The sequence below is a fragment of the Poromitra crassiceps genome (assembly GCF_964638095.1).
Source record: "Poromitra crassiceps genome assembly, chromosome: 6".
NCBI lineage: Eukaryota > Metazoa > Chordata > Actinopteri > Beryciformes > Melamphaidae > Poromitra > Poromitra crassiceps.
Genome location: NC_139627.1, coordinates 17988319 through 18005924, shown reverse-complemented (window position 1 = coordinate 18005924; position 17606 = coordinate 17988319). Strand labels below are relative to the sequence as shown.

The following is a 17606-nucleotide window of genomic DNA, read 5'->3' as shown; positions in this document are numbered from 1 at the left end:
CAGGAAATCCAAAACAGTGGTTAAATGTAGCTAGAGACAAATATACAAAAATGGATGCTGAAGAGGGCAAATCGAATGTGTGATAGAGGAAGTAAATGGCTCACAGTGGAACACAACGCCTACAAGAGCAGCCTGTAGGAGAAAACACATCAGCAGCAGACACACTACAGTCACCCTGCAGGGCTTCTTCACTGGCTGGATAACATCAGCTGTAAGAACAAGACAGAGCGGCCATGTTTTAGTAACACAAGCACCAGAGGGACTGTTACACAGCTACTGAAGATTACTGTTCATTACAACATGACTGGCTATTTTCTGATTGTGTGTGTGTGTGTGTGTGTGTGTGTGTGTGTGTGTGTGTGTGTGTGTGTGTGTCTCTGTGTCTCTGTGTGTCTGTGTGTTTGTATGCTTGCGTGGTTGTGTTACTCACCTAGTTGCTGATCTGGTGTGTTCTCGATATTTGATCTGCGTTCACGACCCCCATAGTTGTCTCAACTTTCATAGTGGTCCACTCCGCTCTCCTTATCTAAACTTTCATAGTGGTCCACTCCGCTCTCCTCCATCTCGTCGCTCCCTCCAGCTGAGGCTCTCTCTTCTCTCTCTCGTAGACGCTCCTCTCTTTCCAGAGAATCTTCGTTGTTGTAGATTTGAACGTGCTCAGACATCTCCATCTTCTGTCTCAATCTTCAGCTGCTGTGTGTGTCTGTGTGTGACTGAGTGTGAAAGCAGTGAACAACACAGAGACACAAAGAGCTGCGTTCAACAGGATGAGGTTTTATAGAAGCATATCGTCATTATCACACCTCTCAGAGAAACGGACGTGTGATAAACATGTGACCTGGACTTGTTTCCTAGAAGCATCATAGACATTTAATAGAAATGCCCCTCAACCTGCACTACAATGCAACAAGTAAAGCAAGCTTACGGGTATAGGCAGTATTATAGGGTGACTGATATAAAGGACTCAGCCCTTTGACAGCAGGGCAGTCAATATAAAGCTAGTGACATCATCATCATGTATCAGGCTCTGACTCAGGGCCCCTGAGCTCTTGGGCCCCTGGGTCTGTGCACGGTTGGCCCATTCAGTAATCCATCCATGGTGTGTGTGTGTGTGCGTGTGTGTGTGTGTGTGTGTGTGTGTGTGTGTGTGTGTGTGTGCGCGTGCGTGCGTGTGTGTGTATATTGTAAACTATGGGGCAAACATCTAGAGCTCCATGCCCTGAACATTGTGTTTCCCATTGTTTGAGGATGTAATGTGTAATGAATGCTCAGTAGTGTTTTTAGTTCGACTGGCTTGGAGTTAGTATGAGGCCATTTACACCTGGCACTAACATGCTTTTTCTGTGATCGGATTGCAGTCAGATAGTGCTTGACCACTTGAAAGTACAGGTGTAAACGGCCCCAAGACACATTGAGGACGGATTGCGATATGATTAGCCAAACCACCTCCGGAGGTGGTCAGGCACACATTGTGACCACACAAGTGTAAATGCAATGCCGGGTTGCTTGACTCGGTTTGGCAGTAGGTTGAACCAGGGTCGGACAAGTGTTGATTTCAGAGTGAATGGCACCACCACCTGGGTTGCTATTTGTTATGCCAATATGCTAGGCTAATTGTTATGACCTGGCGTGTGACCCAGGTCCTATCTGAATGGTCATGACCAGAGCCGTGTAGATAGAAGAGTCCCGACATCTCCATTCACTCTAATGGACCAGTTTTTTACTCTCAAGAGTTCCAGGAAGTAAGGTCCTGGATTAAGCAGCACTGTCGAGTTGCAGCAAAATAGACAGTTTGTGTTGTACTCTGAAAGGGTTTTTTCCCCCTTGAATCAAATTGTACATTATCAGCTTTATTTTAGCATGCAAAAGTAGCGCGAGACCCATTCCTCCCCCAGGGTTGCCATTTCTTGACTTATCCAAGAGGTTTAGGCCATGTAGAAATGTAGCGAATCTGGCTGCTGCGTGGCCTTGCCTTGCCAGCACACAATTGCTCAACTTTGCATCACTGATGACATCAAAATGTCTATGACATAATCAGTGATGTCACATTTTCCAAAGTGTAACCAAAAATCACAATTGCTTGAGTGGCATCACTGATGACATCATGACATCAGTGATGTCACAATGCCTCCTATGATGACATCAGTGGGTCAAAAATGTAAACAGAGAACAAAGTAACAGAGAACAAACAAACATCGCCCACATGCTCCCTTTTATATATAGAACCAGCAGCCAGCATGCTTGTCATTCATAAAGACTGGGTTGTTGGGACCAGTGTTGAGCAAGTTACTTTCAAAATATAATATACTACATATTACTTATTACTCTCATTTGAAAGTAATACGTTACTTTACAATATTACTGTCTGTGTAGAGTAACTCTTTACATTACTCATTACACTACTTTTGTATTACTTTCACCAAAATGACAGCAGCAGTAGCAGAATGACATCGCTGCCCCGGAACCATCCCGAAAAATAATGTAAACCGCCTTGAAGTCAGTGTAAACAATCCAAAATTCTAAATGTTATTCTTTTCCTTTGTTATTGTCATCTATAGTGGTTATTTGCATAAAAACACAGTTTTGTAACATAGTTAATAACTAGCCTATAATCAAACATAGTTTTGATTAGGAAATTATTGTATCTTTTTTATGTGCATTGATTTAATAAAATCTAACTCAATTTGTAACTTGAGTTACTTGACAAAGTAACTGGTATAATATTACTGAAATCCTATAAGTAATAAGTTATATTTCTGAATTACTACTAAAAGTAATATATTACATGTAATATGTTACTTTTGTAACGAGTTACCCCCAACACTGGTTGGGACCATCCACAGCCAGGTCACAGAAGATTTTATTTGGGTTGTCAAAAAAGAGCGAAATAATTATATAGTCTTTGATTTAAAGTTGTTCGCTGTGTAAATTGTTTATGGAAGTTATAAAATAAATGAGCGGAACCAGAAACATAGTCCTTCAGTTTCCACCCGGTACGTAAACATCATTGTACCGGAAGAAGGAACAGCGTGGACGATCTGCTGTTTCCAACATGGATAATACAACAGAGGGGAGATGGGAGAGTTTACCTGTTAAACTCAACGAACATATTTTGCAAACGCTGGACGAGTTGAAATTCACGCACATGACACCAGTACAGGTAAAATAACGTTAATCGGGAAACACATAACGTTACCTCTCTGTCTTTGTATGTCTCATCCAGTCCCCACCAGGGGTTAGGCAGTAACCACATTTTAATCTCGTTTTTCCATTCTAGTCTGCTTGTATCCCGCTGTTCATGAGCAACAAAGATGTGGCTGCTGAGGCGGTAAGTGTACAAAATGAAATCCAATTAAACGAGAAGAGGCTGAATTTGCAGTCAAACAAATGTCTCTATCTCTGGAAATGAAATATCCTATTCTAAAACAGACAAGATCATTTACCCCCTCTGGACAAGCAGACCATATGCCATGGTGTTTTGACATTTTTCAGTCTGCTGTTGTATACAACTTATCAAATATAATTGTTGCAGGTGACTGGAAGTGGAAAGACACTTGCCTTTGTCATTCCTATAATAGAAATTCTTCTGAAGCGGGAAGAAAACCTAAAGAAAATGCAGGTATGGATTCTATCAAAATGTTCTTCTTTTCAAGTAACACTGGAAATTTGGAGAACAGCTTAGGATGTCCAAGGTAAAGGTCACTCTTTTGGCAGGTTGGTGCCTTGGTGGTCACTCCCACCAGAGAGCTGGCCCTTCAGATCAGCGAAGTGATGGAGCAGTTCATTCAGAAGTTTCCACAGTTCAGGTAGGTAGGGAGCCAGTCTGAATGTGGATCAGAGCCGACAGATCAGCATCTGGTTGAACTATTTGAGAATACCTCTGTAGTTTCCCCCATTTCTATTCAAAGATTGCAATTACATGTTTAAGATGGCTCTGTGTGTGTAGCTTTTTTAAACACGTGTATTATCAGTTACACAATGTAAAATGCTACTAGGTTGCACCTTTTAAGGTCATCATTAATTTTCAATGTGATTTTCAGGCAGATTTTACTGATTGGTGGAAGCAACCCAATAGAGGATGTGGAGAAATTTAAGGAGCATGGGTATGTATTGTGTAATGTGCTCAGTGTGAGTCACAGACTGCTAAACTGAGACATTTTCTGTAACTATCAGATCATTTAAAAAGAAATGCACAAGAAAGTAATCAAGTGTTTCTGTGCACAACCTTACTTGTTCTTCCCCGTTTCAGGGCGAACATCGTGATTGCAACACCGGGCCGTCTGGAGGACATGTTCAGGAGGAAGGCAGATGGCCTGGACCTGGCCAGCTCAGTCAAGAGTCTTGATGTGCTGGTTCTCGATGAGGCAGACAGATTACTAGAAATGGGTTTTGAGATGAGGTACAGCACACAGAAAACACACAGACATTCTTTAAAGTACGGTATCTTATGAGACAATTTGCTTCAAATGTTAGCGTGTTTTACTTTGTTGTGGGCTGTGTGTCTGTGTCCAGTCTGAATACCATCTTGGGCTACCTGCCTAAGCAGAGGCGTACGGGCCTGTTCTCAGCCACTATGACCCAGGAGCTGGAGAAGCTGGTGAGAGCCGGCCTCAGGAACCCCGTACGCATTGCCGTTAAAGAGAAGGGTTTGGCTGCGACCTCCGTCCAGAAAACCCCCTCTAGGCTCTGCAACTACTACACTGTGAGTGAGGAGCGTCGCACACAACCTGGCAACCCAATCTGAAATCTCCTCTCACATAAATCTCGACGGTCACTTCACAGTGAATATGGGGCCAACACAAAATGTAGCATGTAACCGTTATTTATTTCTTAATGCTTGTCATTTCAGATTTGTAGAACAGAGGAGAAGTTCAACAACCTTGTGGCGTTTCTCAGACAACACAAGCATGAGAAAAATCTGGTGTTTTTTAGGTATGTGTTAGGCCATGAATTAACCTGAAATTCAATTGACTGTTTTAAGTGTGTCATTAGTGACTTTTGCTGTTGTGTTGCTCTCAGCACATGTGCATGCGTGGAGTACTTTGGCCGCGCTCTGGAGGCCCTCGTCAAGAACACCACCATCCAATGCATCCACGGCAAGATGAAAAATAAGCGCAACAAGATCTTCGCTGACTTTCGGGCCCTGAAAAGGTTGGAGTTAGCTTGTGTGTTTCTTGGCTCAAATGTAAAAAAAAAATCTTTGTTTTGCTCTGTTTGAGAAACTTTAGTTTAAATCTGTCTTTGTGTTATGCTGCAGTGGGATCTTGGTGTGTACAGACGTCATGGCCAGGGGGATTGATATCCCCGATGTTAACTGGGTGTTGCAATATGACCCTCCCAGCAGTGCCAGGTGAGTGGGCCTAATTGAGGAAAAGGACTTGAATTTTCATTGGATTTTGTCCTTGGCCCGTCAAGCAGGTGCTGAGCTTATATTTTGAGTGAGTGATGAAACTGTGGCTCCTCTTTGCTCAGCTGTAGCGTTTTGTCTTTCTCGCAGTGCCTTTGTACATCGGTGTGGGCGTACAGCACGTATAGGCAATCACGGCAATGCCCTCGTCTTCCTGCTGCCAATGGAGGAATCCTACGTCACTTTCTTGTCCATCAACCAGAAAGTGAGTTCAGTTTTTTATTTCAAAATCTCTGAAACCCAGATACTAGTTATTATAGAGGTCCTTAGGCTGGGTTCACACCGACGACCCAAGCCTTGCCTATGCCTTGCCTTTACCCACGCTTTTTAATAGGCGTCCGTTTTAGTCAACGAGGCTGTGTACACCGGCCGCCTGAGCGTGAACCCTGCGTGCACCCACGCCTTGCCTGTGCCTTGCCGATTTTATCGAATAGGCGTGAGTTCTATTTTGAAGCCGACAAGGCGCTTGCAGGCAGACTTCTTCTGTCAAGCCATGAAAGAAAAATGCACAATATCCGTCGGAAATTGCAAAGTCAACTGAATTTCAAAATAAAATGGAGTTACTACAACATGTTGAGCAGAGAGAGAGAGAGATTGACGGGTGGCTATCACGTGGGGCTTTCTCCCCGTCGGCAAACAAATCTTCATGAGAGAGAATAGCGACCGAAGAAGCAAGATGGACAATGTTGTTGTGCCAGGCCAGCACATATTCTTGCAAGATCACCTCTCTAAAATGTCCGACTATAGTCAGACCTGGTTATACATATCCAGCATCAATAGAAGATTAAATATATCTGATTTATTTTACCTAGAGGCTACCCATGACAATTCTGGACAACACGTGAAAAAATACAGTCGGGAGAGAGGAGAGGCGCTTGTGACTCGGCTCCAGGTTCGGCGTGCAAAAGGCGTGCGGTGTGATCGCAAAAGCGTGTAACAGGTTCACGCCCAGCTTGGCGTAGGCGTGGGTTGAGGCAAGGCAAGGCATAGGTTGTCTGTGTGAACGAAGCGTTAAAATCAAAGGATCTATCTAGGTATTCTCTGCCAAAACTTTGAGCCAAGTTCTGCCTTGCCTAGGGCGACCTGGCCGTCACTCAACCTCCGCCTAGACCTTTTTGCTCCAGTCTTGTTTAATTAAAGCCTTCTACCTTGAATTCAACTTGCTAGCCTTTTTCTTTAGCTCTTATGGATAGAGCAGTGATACTCAACTTGCTGCCCGCAGATGCTGATCTGTGTGGCCCGCGATGGAATTGCAAAAAAAAAGAAAGAAAATTACAGTGCACCTGAACACAACATGGAAGATACCCGCTGAATAAGTGTCCAAATGTTCATGTCATTCTGGCCAATACTCCACTTCTGTTATAGCATTTCAGTCTGGAATATGGATTATCTTTCAATAATCTATGATTTAGCTGCTAAATTGTCAAATACTGCCATCTGCTCGCTACCCAGGCACTTATGTATGTACTTAACCTAACTAACTTAACTACGGTAACTATCCGGTGTGCACAACATTGTCGGACTAAACTCCAGCTGACACCCCAAAAACCTACAATCCGCTACAGAAAAATGTATATTGTTTGTTTATTAACTGGCCCCTGGCCTTAGACCATCATTTCACTAAAGTGGCCCCCGGGCAAAGCAAGTTGAGTATCCCTGCTCTAGAGTATACATACACTTTATAGAGAGAGGTTTAGCTAAGTGCTTGAAACATACATACACTTTCTAGAGAGGTTTAGCCAAGTGCTTGAAACATACATACACTTTCTAGGGAGGTTTAGCTAAGTGCTTGAAACATACATAGCATACACAGCTAAGTGCTTGAAAATTTGCAATATTAACTTGTTTGTTTTGCCCTTTCTCCAGTGCCCGCTGCAGAGGATGCCTCCTGTAAGCGATGTCGTGGATGTCCTGCCCAAAGTGAAGGCCATGGCTCTGGCAGACCGTGCAATGTATGACCGGGGCATGAGGGCGTTTGTCTCCAACGTCCAGGCCTATGCCAAACATGAGTGCAGTCTTATCTTCAGAGTCAAAGGTGAAAACTGATACCTCGAGGTCTTTAACCCTAATGTGTACAATGCAGTACTATGCAGTTAAACCACAGAAATGACTTAAGATGTTTTTGGTGCCTTTCTTTGTCTAGATCTGGACTTTGTCGCCCTGGCCCGTGGCTTTGCCCTCGTTCGCATGCCTAGGATGCCTGAACTAAAGGGCAAAACATTTCCAGAGTTTACCCAGGCAATAGCAGACACAAACACCATCCGCTACATGGACAAGAACCGGGAGAGACTGAGACAGAAGTTACTGGTTGAACTGAGAGAGAAAGACAGGACCGCTCCACGCAGAAAGAACTTGGCCAAGAATAAATCCTGGTCCAAACAGAAGACCAAGAAGGAGCGTAGGAAAAAGACGGCTGCCAAGAGGAAGTTTGATGAGGTATTTGCATTAAGTGTCTGACAATCTGATTGATACTTTGATGGCACCTGGTGTGTACATTGTACTGTTACCCTCAGGGAGAAGATACAGGGTCCCAAAAGCACGCACAAATCGCTTGAGGGAGTTTCTTCCCGCAGGCCACGAGACTCCTTAACATACACAAATAGTGTAGTAGCTGTACTGTACCGTACTGTAGCTGCTACCATTACGTATGTCTAATGTTTAATTAGGTATATGCTATTTGCACCTGTACGTCAAATACGTCGAATTTAAAATGTTTAAGTAATGTCCAAAGTATGCACATGACATGTGCACCTATGTGCAGTGAATATGCCACTGTCTCTGACTTGTCTTATCACTCTACTGCCTTATTGCTTGTTGTCTCTTGTTGTTTTTGCACTCATATGCCCTGTTATATTTGTACTATGTTGTAAACGGAGTTCACAGCACAAGAATTTCACACGTGATACTTGTACCATGGAGTGACAATAAAAATCTTGAATCTACATTCATTTACTTATGCCTTCAAACCATTGTGTGTCTGCAGGGCTCTGATGTGGAGGACGAAGACATGAGGGAGCTTTTAAACGACACCCGGCTCTTGAAGAAACTGAAGAAAGGACAAATCAGCGAGGAGGACTTTGAGAAACAGATAACAGCTGAACCAAAGTCAAATCACAAAGCAGGACCGTCACAAGCATGTGAAAGCTCAGGTGAAGCCGTATGATGGAACAGCTTGTAATGACACACTATTCTGCCAAATTACTTGGATGTTGGAGATAAATCAGTCAACCTTCTTGTAATATAATCTACACAGTGATACTATACCTGAACTATACCTTTTTAACAATTGTGGCAAATAAACCGGTATTTCTTCCCTTTTCAGTAATGTTTTTTTTTATTTGCGAGTTGTGGGGCACAGCCGTTATAAATAGAGTTTGATGAGTTCGTCACTGACGGCGGACGGGGTGAGGACTCCCAGGTCAGTGAAGAGGAGGGTGATGAGCGAGGGAGGTGTGTAATCAATCATGGGATGCTCCTCTGACAGGTTCTGTACAGTCTTCAGGGTGTCCGCCTTGTACTGCGGGGGAGAGGAGAAGAAATACGATGGAGCAACAGCCGATGAAAATACTCCGCCTTGGTACGCGGCCACGACTGCTGGAAATGACACCATACCTTAAATTTATCTGGCACGTCCTGCTGGTTGAGCGGATAGAGGCGGACGAACTTGAAACTCTCCGCCACGACGTAGAAGGGCTTGTTGTGAGCTTTAGAACACAATGCCGTCTGATATGTGCCAATCTGCGCGGGCAAAGAGATCAACGAGGGTTATGCTCATATCTGCACAAGCAACAGCAATGGAGTAACAGACGCTAGAGCTGCAACTAGTCGATTAGTTGTCAACTATTAAATTAATCTGCAACTATTTTGATATTCATTTTGAGTCTTTTTTTTTTAATCCAAACTGATTCCAGCTTCTTACATGTGAATATTTTCTGGTTTCTTTAGTCCTCTTTGACAGTAAACTGAATATCTTTGTGTTGTGGACTGTTGCGTCGGGACAAAACAAGAAATATGAAGACTTATTTGGCTTTGGTGAACACTGATCGACATTTTATGGACCAAAACAACTAATCGATTAATCATGAAAATAATCGTTAATTGCAGCCCTAGCCGACACTTTGCTCGAACACACCTTGTTGATGATCCCTCCGCTCTCCACGACTCCCTCTGCGCCAACAATGACGAGGTCTACCTTCTCCAGGACGTACCTGTGGACGGGGACACACCAAACGTGTCCTGCATAAATACAGCTCAATTCTTGTCTTCTGCCAAGAGAAGCTTGATATTAAATAATATTCACCCCACAGCTGCGTCCAGGACTACAGTCACTGGAACATTGAGTTTCCTCAGGGCTTCTGCCATCTGTCGCCTGGGGAGGGGGTGGGGTCAAGACTCATGACTGTGTCCCTTCAGAATAAATCTAGCGCACAATGTAGTGACACTATTCACTGACTCACCCTGCTGCGTCGGGCTGGGATTCAGTGACATACACAGAGAAGCGCTTCTTCTCGGCTGCTGCTTTTTCCAGCACCCTGAGCACGACTCTGGAGAAGGAGTGAGTCAGGATTTTCTGAGAGAGAGAGAGAGAAATATTAAACAAAGGGGAATGAGTGTAAATATGTGCGACAATCACTGGGTTGGCTCGACATGAAACCACCAACAGTTAAATACACAGTAGCATAATGAAGCCATAATGACTTGTGGCATCACTCACTGCACCGTCTTTGATGAAGGTGTGACAGAGCTTGGCCACCTTAGTCCTGGACAGTGAGATCTTCTCTAGGAACAGTTCTCCTCTCTCCTCCATCACTTTCTTACAGCGCGACAGATCCTGGGGCAGACAACATGGCGGTCAGTCACCTGAACTACATGCGCAGGTAGTGTGTATATAATACTATATAGTGGCCTTGGAGTTTCAGTTGATGAGACAAAGTTTATCAGAGGCAGAAATACTCATTGGTATATAGATAGATATCTAGATAACTTAGTATGGTATAATTGTATTTATTTAGTTATTATGTTATTCAGTTATTATTCAGTTATTAGTGATTATCAAGATCACTAGGCTTTATAATATTAGTTTCCTCCTCTTTTTTTCCTGGCTGAACATGTGACCTGCAATGTTTTTAGCTTGGTTAGGTTTGCAGAGTGAGATGATTGGGATTAGGGTAAGAATCACTGACGTAAGGATCGGCGGTGCAGTGCACCGGGGCCCAGAGCTGTCAAGGGCCCATGAAGAGCGAGACGTACTACTTACGGTTTCTGCTGCAGTCCCACTCCAAATAAACTTCCATGCTGTATTATGCAGTCAGCACCTGCTCTCATGTAGCTTACTAGGCTAACAAATGCGGAGTCTCCTGTGAGGTTCTGGTGACATCATTGACCATATATGGAAATGGAGGAGGAATATCCCTTCACCTAGCATGGCTCTTGTTTGTGTCTTGGGTCCTTCGGGGGGGTACTGCTAACGCACAATCGACGGCTAACAATCTGCCTGACGAAAAATAATGAGTGAGACGTGAGTCCATATTTTCTATAACAATATAGCCGAATTGTTAGGTAGGGCCCAGAGCAAATATTTGCACCAGGGCCCATGGCAATGACGTTACGCCACTGGTAAGAATATCAGGGCAGGTCACAGAATCTGATTGGTCACCTGTCACCAAATAAGGTATAAGCAAAATGTGTGACCGCAGAGGGTGCTTGTTGCTGGCTACAGTACAGTTTAGTGACATATTCTGCTGTCAGAAATGGTGAAACAATTGATTCTTCCCCCATAAGAAGCAATGCGGGCACACATTTTGGTGGTCACAGATTTCAGTGTAACACCTCTTCACTCTTATCCATATTTGGCTCCGCGCATTGAGGTTATTTCTGCCTCCAAGAAATGCTTGCCTTGTACAACTAAAACTCCAGTCTGCTTCTTCTCACAATGTAAATACTTGGTACTGTATATAGGTGTGATATATTTATCTTTCACAAAAATAAACCCAGAAAGCAAGTGAGAGGCTCGTCCCACCTGGTGCTCCAGTGATGTGAGACTGATGAAGCGCAGGAACAGCTCTCCCCCCGAGGAGACGGCCACAGAGGAGTCCACTCCTGTCAGGAGGGCCGTGGCCCATGTCAGGCTCTCCCTCAGGCCCAGGATGGTCTCTCCTGGAGGGGGACGGTACAAGTCATCAACCTGGCTGCTTCAGTCAAATCAAGCACCACTGCACCCACTTCAGCACAGCTACGACTAATGAGCACTACCGTTGTGTGTCATGTGTTTTATTATTATAGTGATGAGCACAGGGTGAGCAAACCTTTGTCTCTCTTGAGAAACTCCAGCAGAGTGCGGATAGCGGCCACAGCAGAGGCCATGTCGGGGTCTTTCCTCATCTGGGTCCTGAAGTACTCCACCAGCTCTAGTAAGTAAAGTTGAATTATGTAGCACCTCTCACAGAGCAAAGTCACAGTGTTTCACGGGAGTAAAATGGCTAAAACAAGACCATCAATTACTAAGAAACAAAACAGAAAAACAATGACAAAAACAGAAATACAGACACAACACAAGAGGCTAGACAAAGGCCAGTTTGAACAGATTAGTCTTTAGCGGCCTTTTGAAAGTGTCAAAAGAGACTACGGATCTCAAGTCCAGTGGAAGAGCATTCCACAGTTTAGGTGTGACATCAAAGGCTCAATCACCTTTTGTTTTGAGCCTAGAGCGAGGGACAACCAGTAAAGCCCTGGTCAGAAGACCTAAGTGACCTGCAAGTAATGTACAGTAGGGGATGGAGTAGGTCAGTGAGTCGAGGAAGGACCCCTGATGAGACCAACTGATGAGATTTTGTCTCTTAGACCCAAATCTGAGATTTTTTTTAATTGTCATATTATTTTGTCCAGAATTCCATGACTGTACTGTTGATAGAGAGATAACAGTGAAACTATGGTCAATGTCATTATTCTAAAATGACAAAAATAATGAAGTTTAACAATTCATCAACTTGCTGGAGACCCCCTGGAATGGCCTCAAAGGCACCACTGGAGTAGGCCACAGATGTAGACAGGTGCCTGACCATGCAGGTCTATAATGTGATTACAAGAACTTTAAACTGAATTTTAGACTTGGCGGGGAGACATTGCAAATAGTAAGCAGATGAGTGTGATGTGATGTGACTAGGTCCAGCAGGAGAGCTGTTGACCTAGTCAACAGCATTGCAGCAGCGCTCTGGACCATTGTAGACGGTCCAGGGATGACTTGCTAAGGCATGTGAAAATGGAATTACACAGATGACAGTGGCGCACTGTTAGCTGAGTGATGTTTGTGATGCTAACGAGCTAACGTTAGAGACAAAACAACTCACCGTCTTCGTTCATCTTCAAACTCACAGCACGGCCACACGGCTGGGGCTTGCGTTAAATCAAACGGTAGTGAATAGCACTCGGCTGATGCTCAGTGTGAACTCAGTAAGCTAGACGTGTTTGACACATGCCAGAGCAGAGCTGGCTCTATTCCGCTCTGCAGCCTTCGTTCAAATAAAACAAACTACAAGAGTCGAACTAAACAATCGTGTTTAAAATAAAAAACTTTTAGCCAAACTCCTCGCGGTGTTTAATGTTACTACCACAACGATACTGTCTACAAAGTGTTGCTCACACTACGATGTTACAACCAGGTTACAACGCGTTAGCTCATCCTGCGAGCTGCGGGTTGGCGTGTCGCGGATTGATGACGTTGTTTGTCATGGTAGCGTGTCTTCTGGTGCTGTCGGAAATATCGGCTTTACAATCTGAAAAGCTCTGCCCCACGCGATGTTTTAGAATAGAACAGCCAAGATAAAAATGCGTTTCACATGGACAATAGTGTGTATATACTGTATGCAAAAAGCACCTGAATTTGTCGTATTGAGGACATTCAAAAATGAAGGGAGGCGTTTATAGGAGAACATGAAGGCACCATCAATAGGCCCTTTTCACGGGGGGCATTTTGTGTCAAAAAGGCAGGTGTAAGCAAAACGCACAGGTGCGTGCAAGCAAGACACTAATGAGGGTTTCCAAATTCCAGTCATGGAAGTTTAAAACCCTCATTAATGTTTTGCTTGCACCTGTGTTTATCCTGCCTTTTCGACACAAAATGCCCCCCGTGAGAAGGGTCTATTACACACAAACAAGCGTATCGGTTTTGTCAATGGTCATTTTGTCCCTGCAAAGGGAGCAGGTCGCTATTACTATGTAATAATGCGCATTGATGAAAACCTGTAGAGCAGAGGTTTTCAAAGTAGAATGGAATGGAATGGAATGGAATGGAAGTGAAAAAAACCCCATTACATTCGTGATCAAAAGGAGGTCACATAGAATAGCCTATAAAATGTGTGTGGTTTGGTTCAAGAAATATTTCAGAGACACCTTAGTGTGGGGGAATTTGACAGTTTTTCCCACTTTCCCAGAGTCAAAAACAAATAGGCCTAAATGCCTTCGGACAGACCTTTCTTACCTTATCTTTATTACGTTGACTTATTGTATTGTCTTGTCTAACGCACCTAGGGGATTGCTTCAATTTCGTTGTTCTTAACTTGTTTTTGTAACAGTGACAAATAAAGCTCATTCATAATCAGCTGGAGGTGATGGATTTGTAGAGGAACATTACCTGAAACAAATGCAGTCCGATATATCTCACAATTATTTTCATGTTTATTTTTTGTGTGTTTGTTTGTTTTTACCAAGGGGCAACCTCCGGTGCTGAAAAATGAAGCCAATGCAGAAGTGCCTTAAACCTGCATTCTTTCTAGTGGCCAGCAGTGCCACTGCCTGCAAAAAAGAAGTCGGATTGTCATCAGAACAGTCCACTAACCAATGGGTGATCTTATGGCGGCTACGTCCATATTTTTGTACTCCCTTTATGATTCATAATGTGTCTCTTTCTATAGCATGTGTTCTGTTTTTATTATAATGCACCGTGTAAGTCTGTTTTGAAAGTTGTATAAAATAAAAAGTTATAAGCTATAAAAAGTTTATCTCGCACATCTGTCTGTATATGTATTCCTATTCCCATTTTCTTGGCCACTGTCTGCCTGGCTGACAACTTTCACATTTTGTATGGGTACCGGCAGAGGTCCCAAGCAGACGGTGGGGTTGGATATTTTAATTAGGTCATTATGGCTGATTAAATTACCACAAATGGCCAATTAGTGATAGCACTACCCACCGCAGCCAGGAGGTCACATAGACACACGCACACACATTCTGTATTCTTGTTTTTTAACTGGGATCAGAAAGTGTGTGCCTGGGGTGAACAAGAGGATGGCTGCTCGTGGCACCGCCGTCATAATGCATAATTTATTACAGTTGAGACATCAAGTCCAATCGCCACCTTGAATTTGTCAAATGTAATTGTAACAAACTAGGCATCTTGCGCGCTGCGTGCTCTCGATGCCTGGGCTCGGCTGCTGTGCGGCCTCACCCGTAGCTCGTCCTCGCCTGTCCCAGCAGCTGTTCTGCCCTTGGGGTCAGTAGCTCCCCTGGTCCATGAAGTTTGCTTTTTCTCAGCAGGAGTCCTTTTCTCAGGAGTTTGAGTTGATTCTTCTATAAATGGGTCACGGTTATAGGTTTCTAAGTGCCCTGGAAATTGTAAATGCAATTTTTTGCTGTATTTTAGTCACTCAGCTGTTAATATTGACCATACATGTGTTACTTTTAATGCATTGTGTGCAAATAATTTGTAGTGAACAAATAGACAATTTTGACTAATAAATTCATTAGACATCAGTTACATGCCTGTTACGCATTGTTTCCTCTTAATTATGTTGCTGCTGTACAAAACATTTCTGTGCTGTAATAAAACAAAGACAAAAACTAAAACTACCTTTGTTTTGTTTGTGCACCAAGTTGTATTTGACCTCTGAACTGAGAAGCAGGAGTTTACAAGTAGCACATGAAGGCTAGCCTGGGTGAACACAGCCTTCAATATGACACCACAGGCTATGCCTGTAACGTAGGTTTCTTCGTGACTGATAGCACATAGAGGTCACGTGGAGGCTGGGTTTACCCAGGCTACCTGAAGGCAGTATAACATATATATATAAGACAGCTGGTTATTTTTGTGTTTATTAGACTATCATTTAGTTTTTATATTTCTGAATCAACTTCTGACTCAGTGCATATTTGTATAATATTTGTAATATTGATTTAGAAATTACAAACTCATGCAGTATATAGTAAGTTAGTAACAGCCTTATTTCAGAGGATATGTATTGCAGGTCTGTCATGAGGAAGACTAATCCAGCTTTGGTTATTGACCTTTTGGTTAAATGCGAATCAAGGACCGCTTTTGGTTAAAAACAACTGAGGAAAATGTAAAATGCTTTTTAGGTTAAGATGGTTTAATTGATGTCCTTTTATTGTCATCCAGTATAGACACAATGTTTTGTGAAGCTTCATACTGTGATTGGTCCTTGTATCTAGAAGCATATGGTTAAGGTGGATTGGTTCCTAAATAATTGGGTCCAGCTCCCAACTGTGTTATCTGCCTTTGTGTATATATTATCAAATGGAACCTGTATAGTTAAAATGCTCTGAAACGCACAAGGGGTTTTTCTATTGTGATGTGAGCCAAATAAACAAGTGAAATGTTAGTATTTTATCCCCCTTGACCCCTTGAAATTTTGAGATGTAGCCTACTACCTTTCCAAATTTGTTTGAACATGTTTTGGATTTTGCTTCTAGCATCCCACTGAGATGCCCAACCTCCTTTTTCAAATGTGAAATATGTGTTCTTCAAACAGGTCTGGGTGCGTTAATACAATACCGTTTGTATAACTAATGATATATTTCCATAAATAAATAAAACCGATTATTCTTGGTGTTGCCACCCCTTCAGGAATTTGGAGTAATTACACAAACACTGGCGCCCAGGTTCTCTTAATCTCGCGTCACCAGGCTCTTCTCGGCGAGAAAGAGCCTGGCTCCCGCCCACAATTGATTTTGTCACCCTACTAGACGGCACGGTGGCTCAGTGGTTAACACTGTTGCCTCACAGCAAGAAGGTCCCGGGTTCGAACCCCGGTCCGTCCCAGGTCCTTTCTGTGTGGAGTTTGCATGTTCTCCCCGTGTCCGTGTGGGTTTCCTCCCACCATCGAAAAAAACATGTATGTTAGGGTTAATACTCCTGTCAGTGCCCCTGACCAAGGTACTGGCAAACGAACTGGAGTTGGTCCCCGGGCGCTGCACAGTGGCTGCCCACTGCTCCTAGTTCTAGGAAGGTTCCTAGTAGAGGATGGGTCAAATGCAGAGGATGCATTTCCCCAAGGGGATAAATAAAGGATAACTTAACTTAACTACTGGCTCCGGCCTAGAGCCCGCCCTAGACCGGATGGCAGCGTTTCTAGCTCGTCAACTTACACGTTAACTTGACAATTTGACCCAAGTATCAGAATCCTCTTTCACCGTTTTGACCGGTGTGTCAGGCGGTGGTGGCGGAGATGCCATATTGCATAAACGTTTTGTTTTATGTAACGCTAGCTTTGTTTTGATCAGACTCTAGTTTAGGTAACATCACCGCGTCAAGCTAACGGCAACAAAGACGTTGTTAGGCGCATTGCCATCCGGTGTTAATTCTGGGTCCGGGGTTTACGCCCCCATGACAAAAAGCGGGGTGGAAGGTGCCCAGACTAGGTTCTCTCATCTCGGCCACTCCCCTCCCCATCATCTGCAGAAAGCGCGTCAGATAAAAGTAAGTTTATATTTTTGTCTACTTGCTGCCACAGAAATGTGTACGTTCGTCAAAACAGTGTTTTATAAGGTTGTTATTATAACGGATGGCGTTAGTTTTAAGTTGTATAACTGACAAGTGGAATTAGCCTTATAATTCGCCTATTTTCACTCGTTGAACATGCAAAGTCGGGCTTCATAAAAGACAGCCCAAGCAGTGTCACCTCGACGCGGTTTTCAGGCCCCTACTTGGCCTGGAGGACATGTCTACCAGGTGTCCACCTGCTATGCCGACCACCCGCAATGCCGACCTTAGGTTTAGGCGTGGGGGTGGGAGAGGTTAGGTTTTGGGTTAGGGTCTGGGGGAGGTTAGGTTTGGCGTGGGGGCTGGGAGAGGTTAGCTCTACCGACACGCTGCACGCCGCCTCGCTCAGCTGGTTCTGGGCTATCGGCATTGCGACCTGTCGGCACTTACAGTGTGTTCCAGTGCTGGGGCCATGAGGTGAAAAAG

The 17606-nt window shown here is 43.8% G+C and overlaps 2 protein-coding genes across 2 annotated transcripts; one reads left to right on the top strand and one right to left on the bottom strand.

Moving 5' to 3' along the window:
• Positions 1-3033: 3033 nt before the first annotated feature.
• ddx55 (DEAD (Asp-Glu-Ala-Asp) box polypeptide 55) lies at positions 3034-8705 on the top strand. The gene is made up of 14 exons (XM_083638864.1): positions 3034-3160; positions 3278-3328; positions 3533-3619; positions 3715-3806; positions 4041-4103; positions 4250-4399; positions 4513-4702; positions 4850-4932; positions 5020-5151; positions 5258-5350; positions 5498-5612; positions 7274-7442; positions 7551-7843; positions 8391-8705. The coding sequence occupies exons 1-14, from the start codon at positions 3053-3055 to the stop codon at positions 8568-8570; spliced, it is 1806 nt and encodes a 601-aa protein (XP_083494990.1). The 5' UTR covers positions 3034-3052; the 3' UTR covers positions 8571-8705.
• A 48-nt stretch (positions 8706-8753) lies between these two features.
• On the bottom strand, positions 8754-13102 carry eif2b1 (eukaryotic translation initiation factor 2B, subunit 1 alpha). Its single transcript, XM_083639522.1, has 9 exons — positions 12754-13102; positions 11713-11814; positions 11427-11563; positions 10122-10238; positions 9865-9977; positions 9708-9776; positions 9540-9615; positions 9020-9145; positions 8754-8924 (listed from the first exon to the last, which is right to left on the bottom strand). The coding sequence occupies exons 1-9, from the start codon at positions 12764-12766 to the stop codon at positions 8769-8771; spliced, it is 909 nt and encodes a 302-aa protein (XP_083495648.1). The 5' UTR covers positions 12767-13102; the 3' UTR covers positions 8754-8768.
• Between the last annotated feature and the right edge of the window lie 4504 nt (positions 13103-17606).

Excerpts from the sequence above, each read along its gene's own strand:
- ddx55 (XM_083638864.1), top strand. The coding sequence starts at position 3,053 with ATGGATAATACAACAGAGGGGAGATGGGAGAGTTTACCTGTTAAACTC. Across the intron at positions 4,104-4,249 it reads GAGAAATTTAAGGAGCATGG|GGCGAACATCGTGATTGCAA; the intron begins GTATGTATTGTG and ends TCCCCGTTTCAG. Across the intron at positions 5,351-5,497 it reads GACCCTCCCAGCAGTGCCAG|TGCCTTTGTACATCGGTGTG; the intron begins GTGAGTGGGCCT and ends TCTTTCTCGCAG.
- eif2b1 (XM_083639522.1), bottom strand. Across the intron at positions 9,146-9,539 it reads GCGGAGGGATCATCAACAAG|ATTGGCACATATCAGACGGC; the intron begins GTGTGTTCGAGC and ends TTGCCCGCGCAG. Across the intron at positions 8,925-9,019 it reads ACGTGCCAGATAAATTTAAG|TACAAGGCGGACACCCTGAA; the intron begins GTATGGTGTCAT and ends TCTCCCCCGCAG.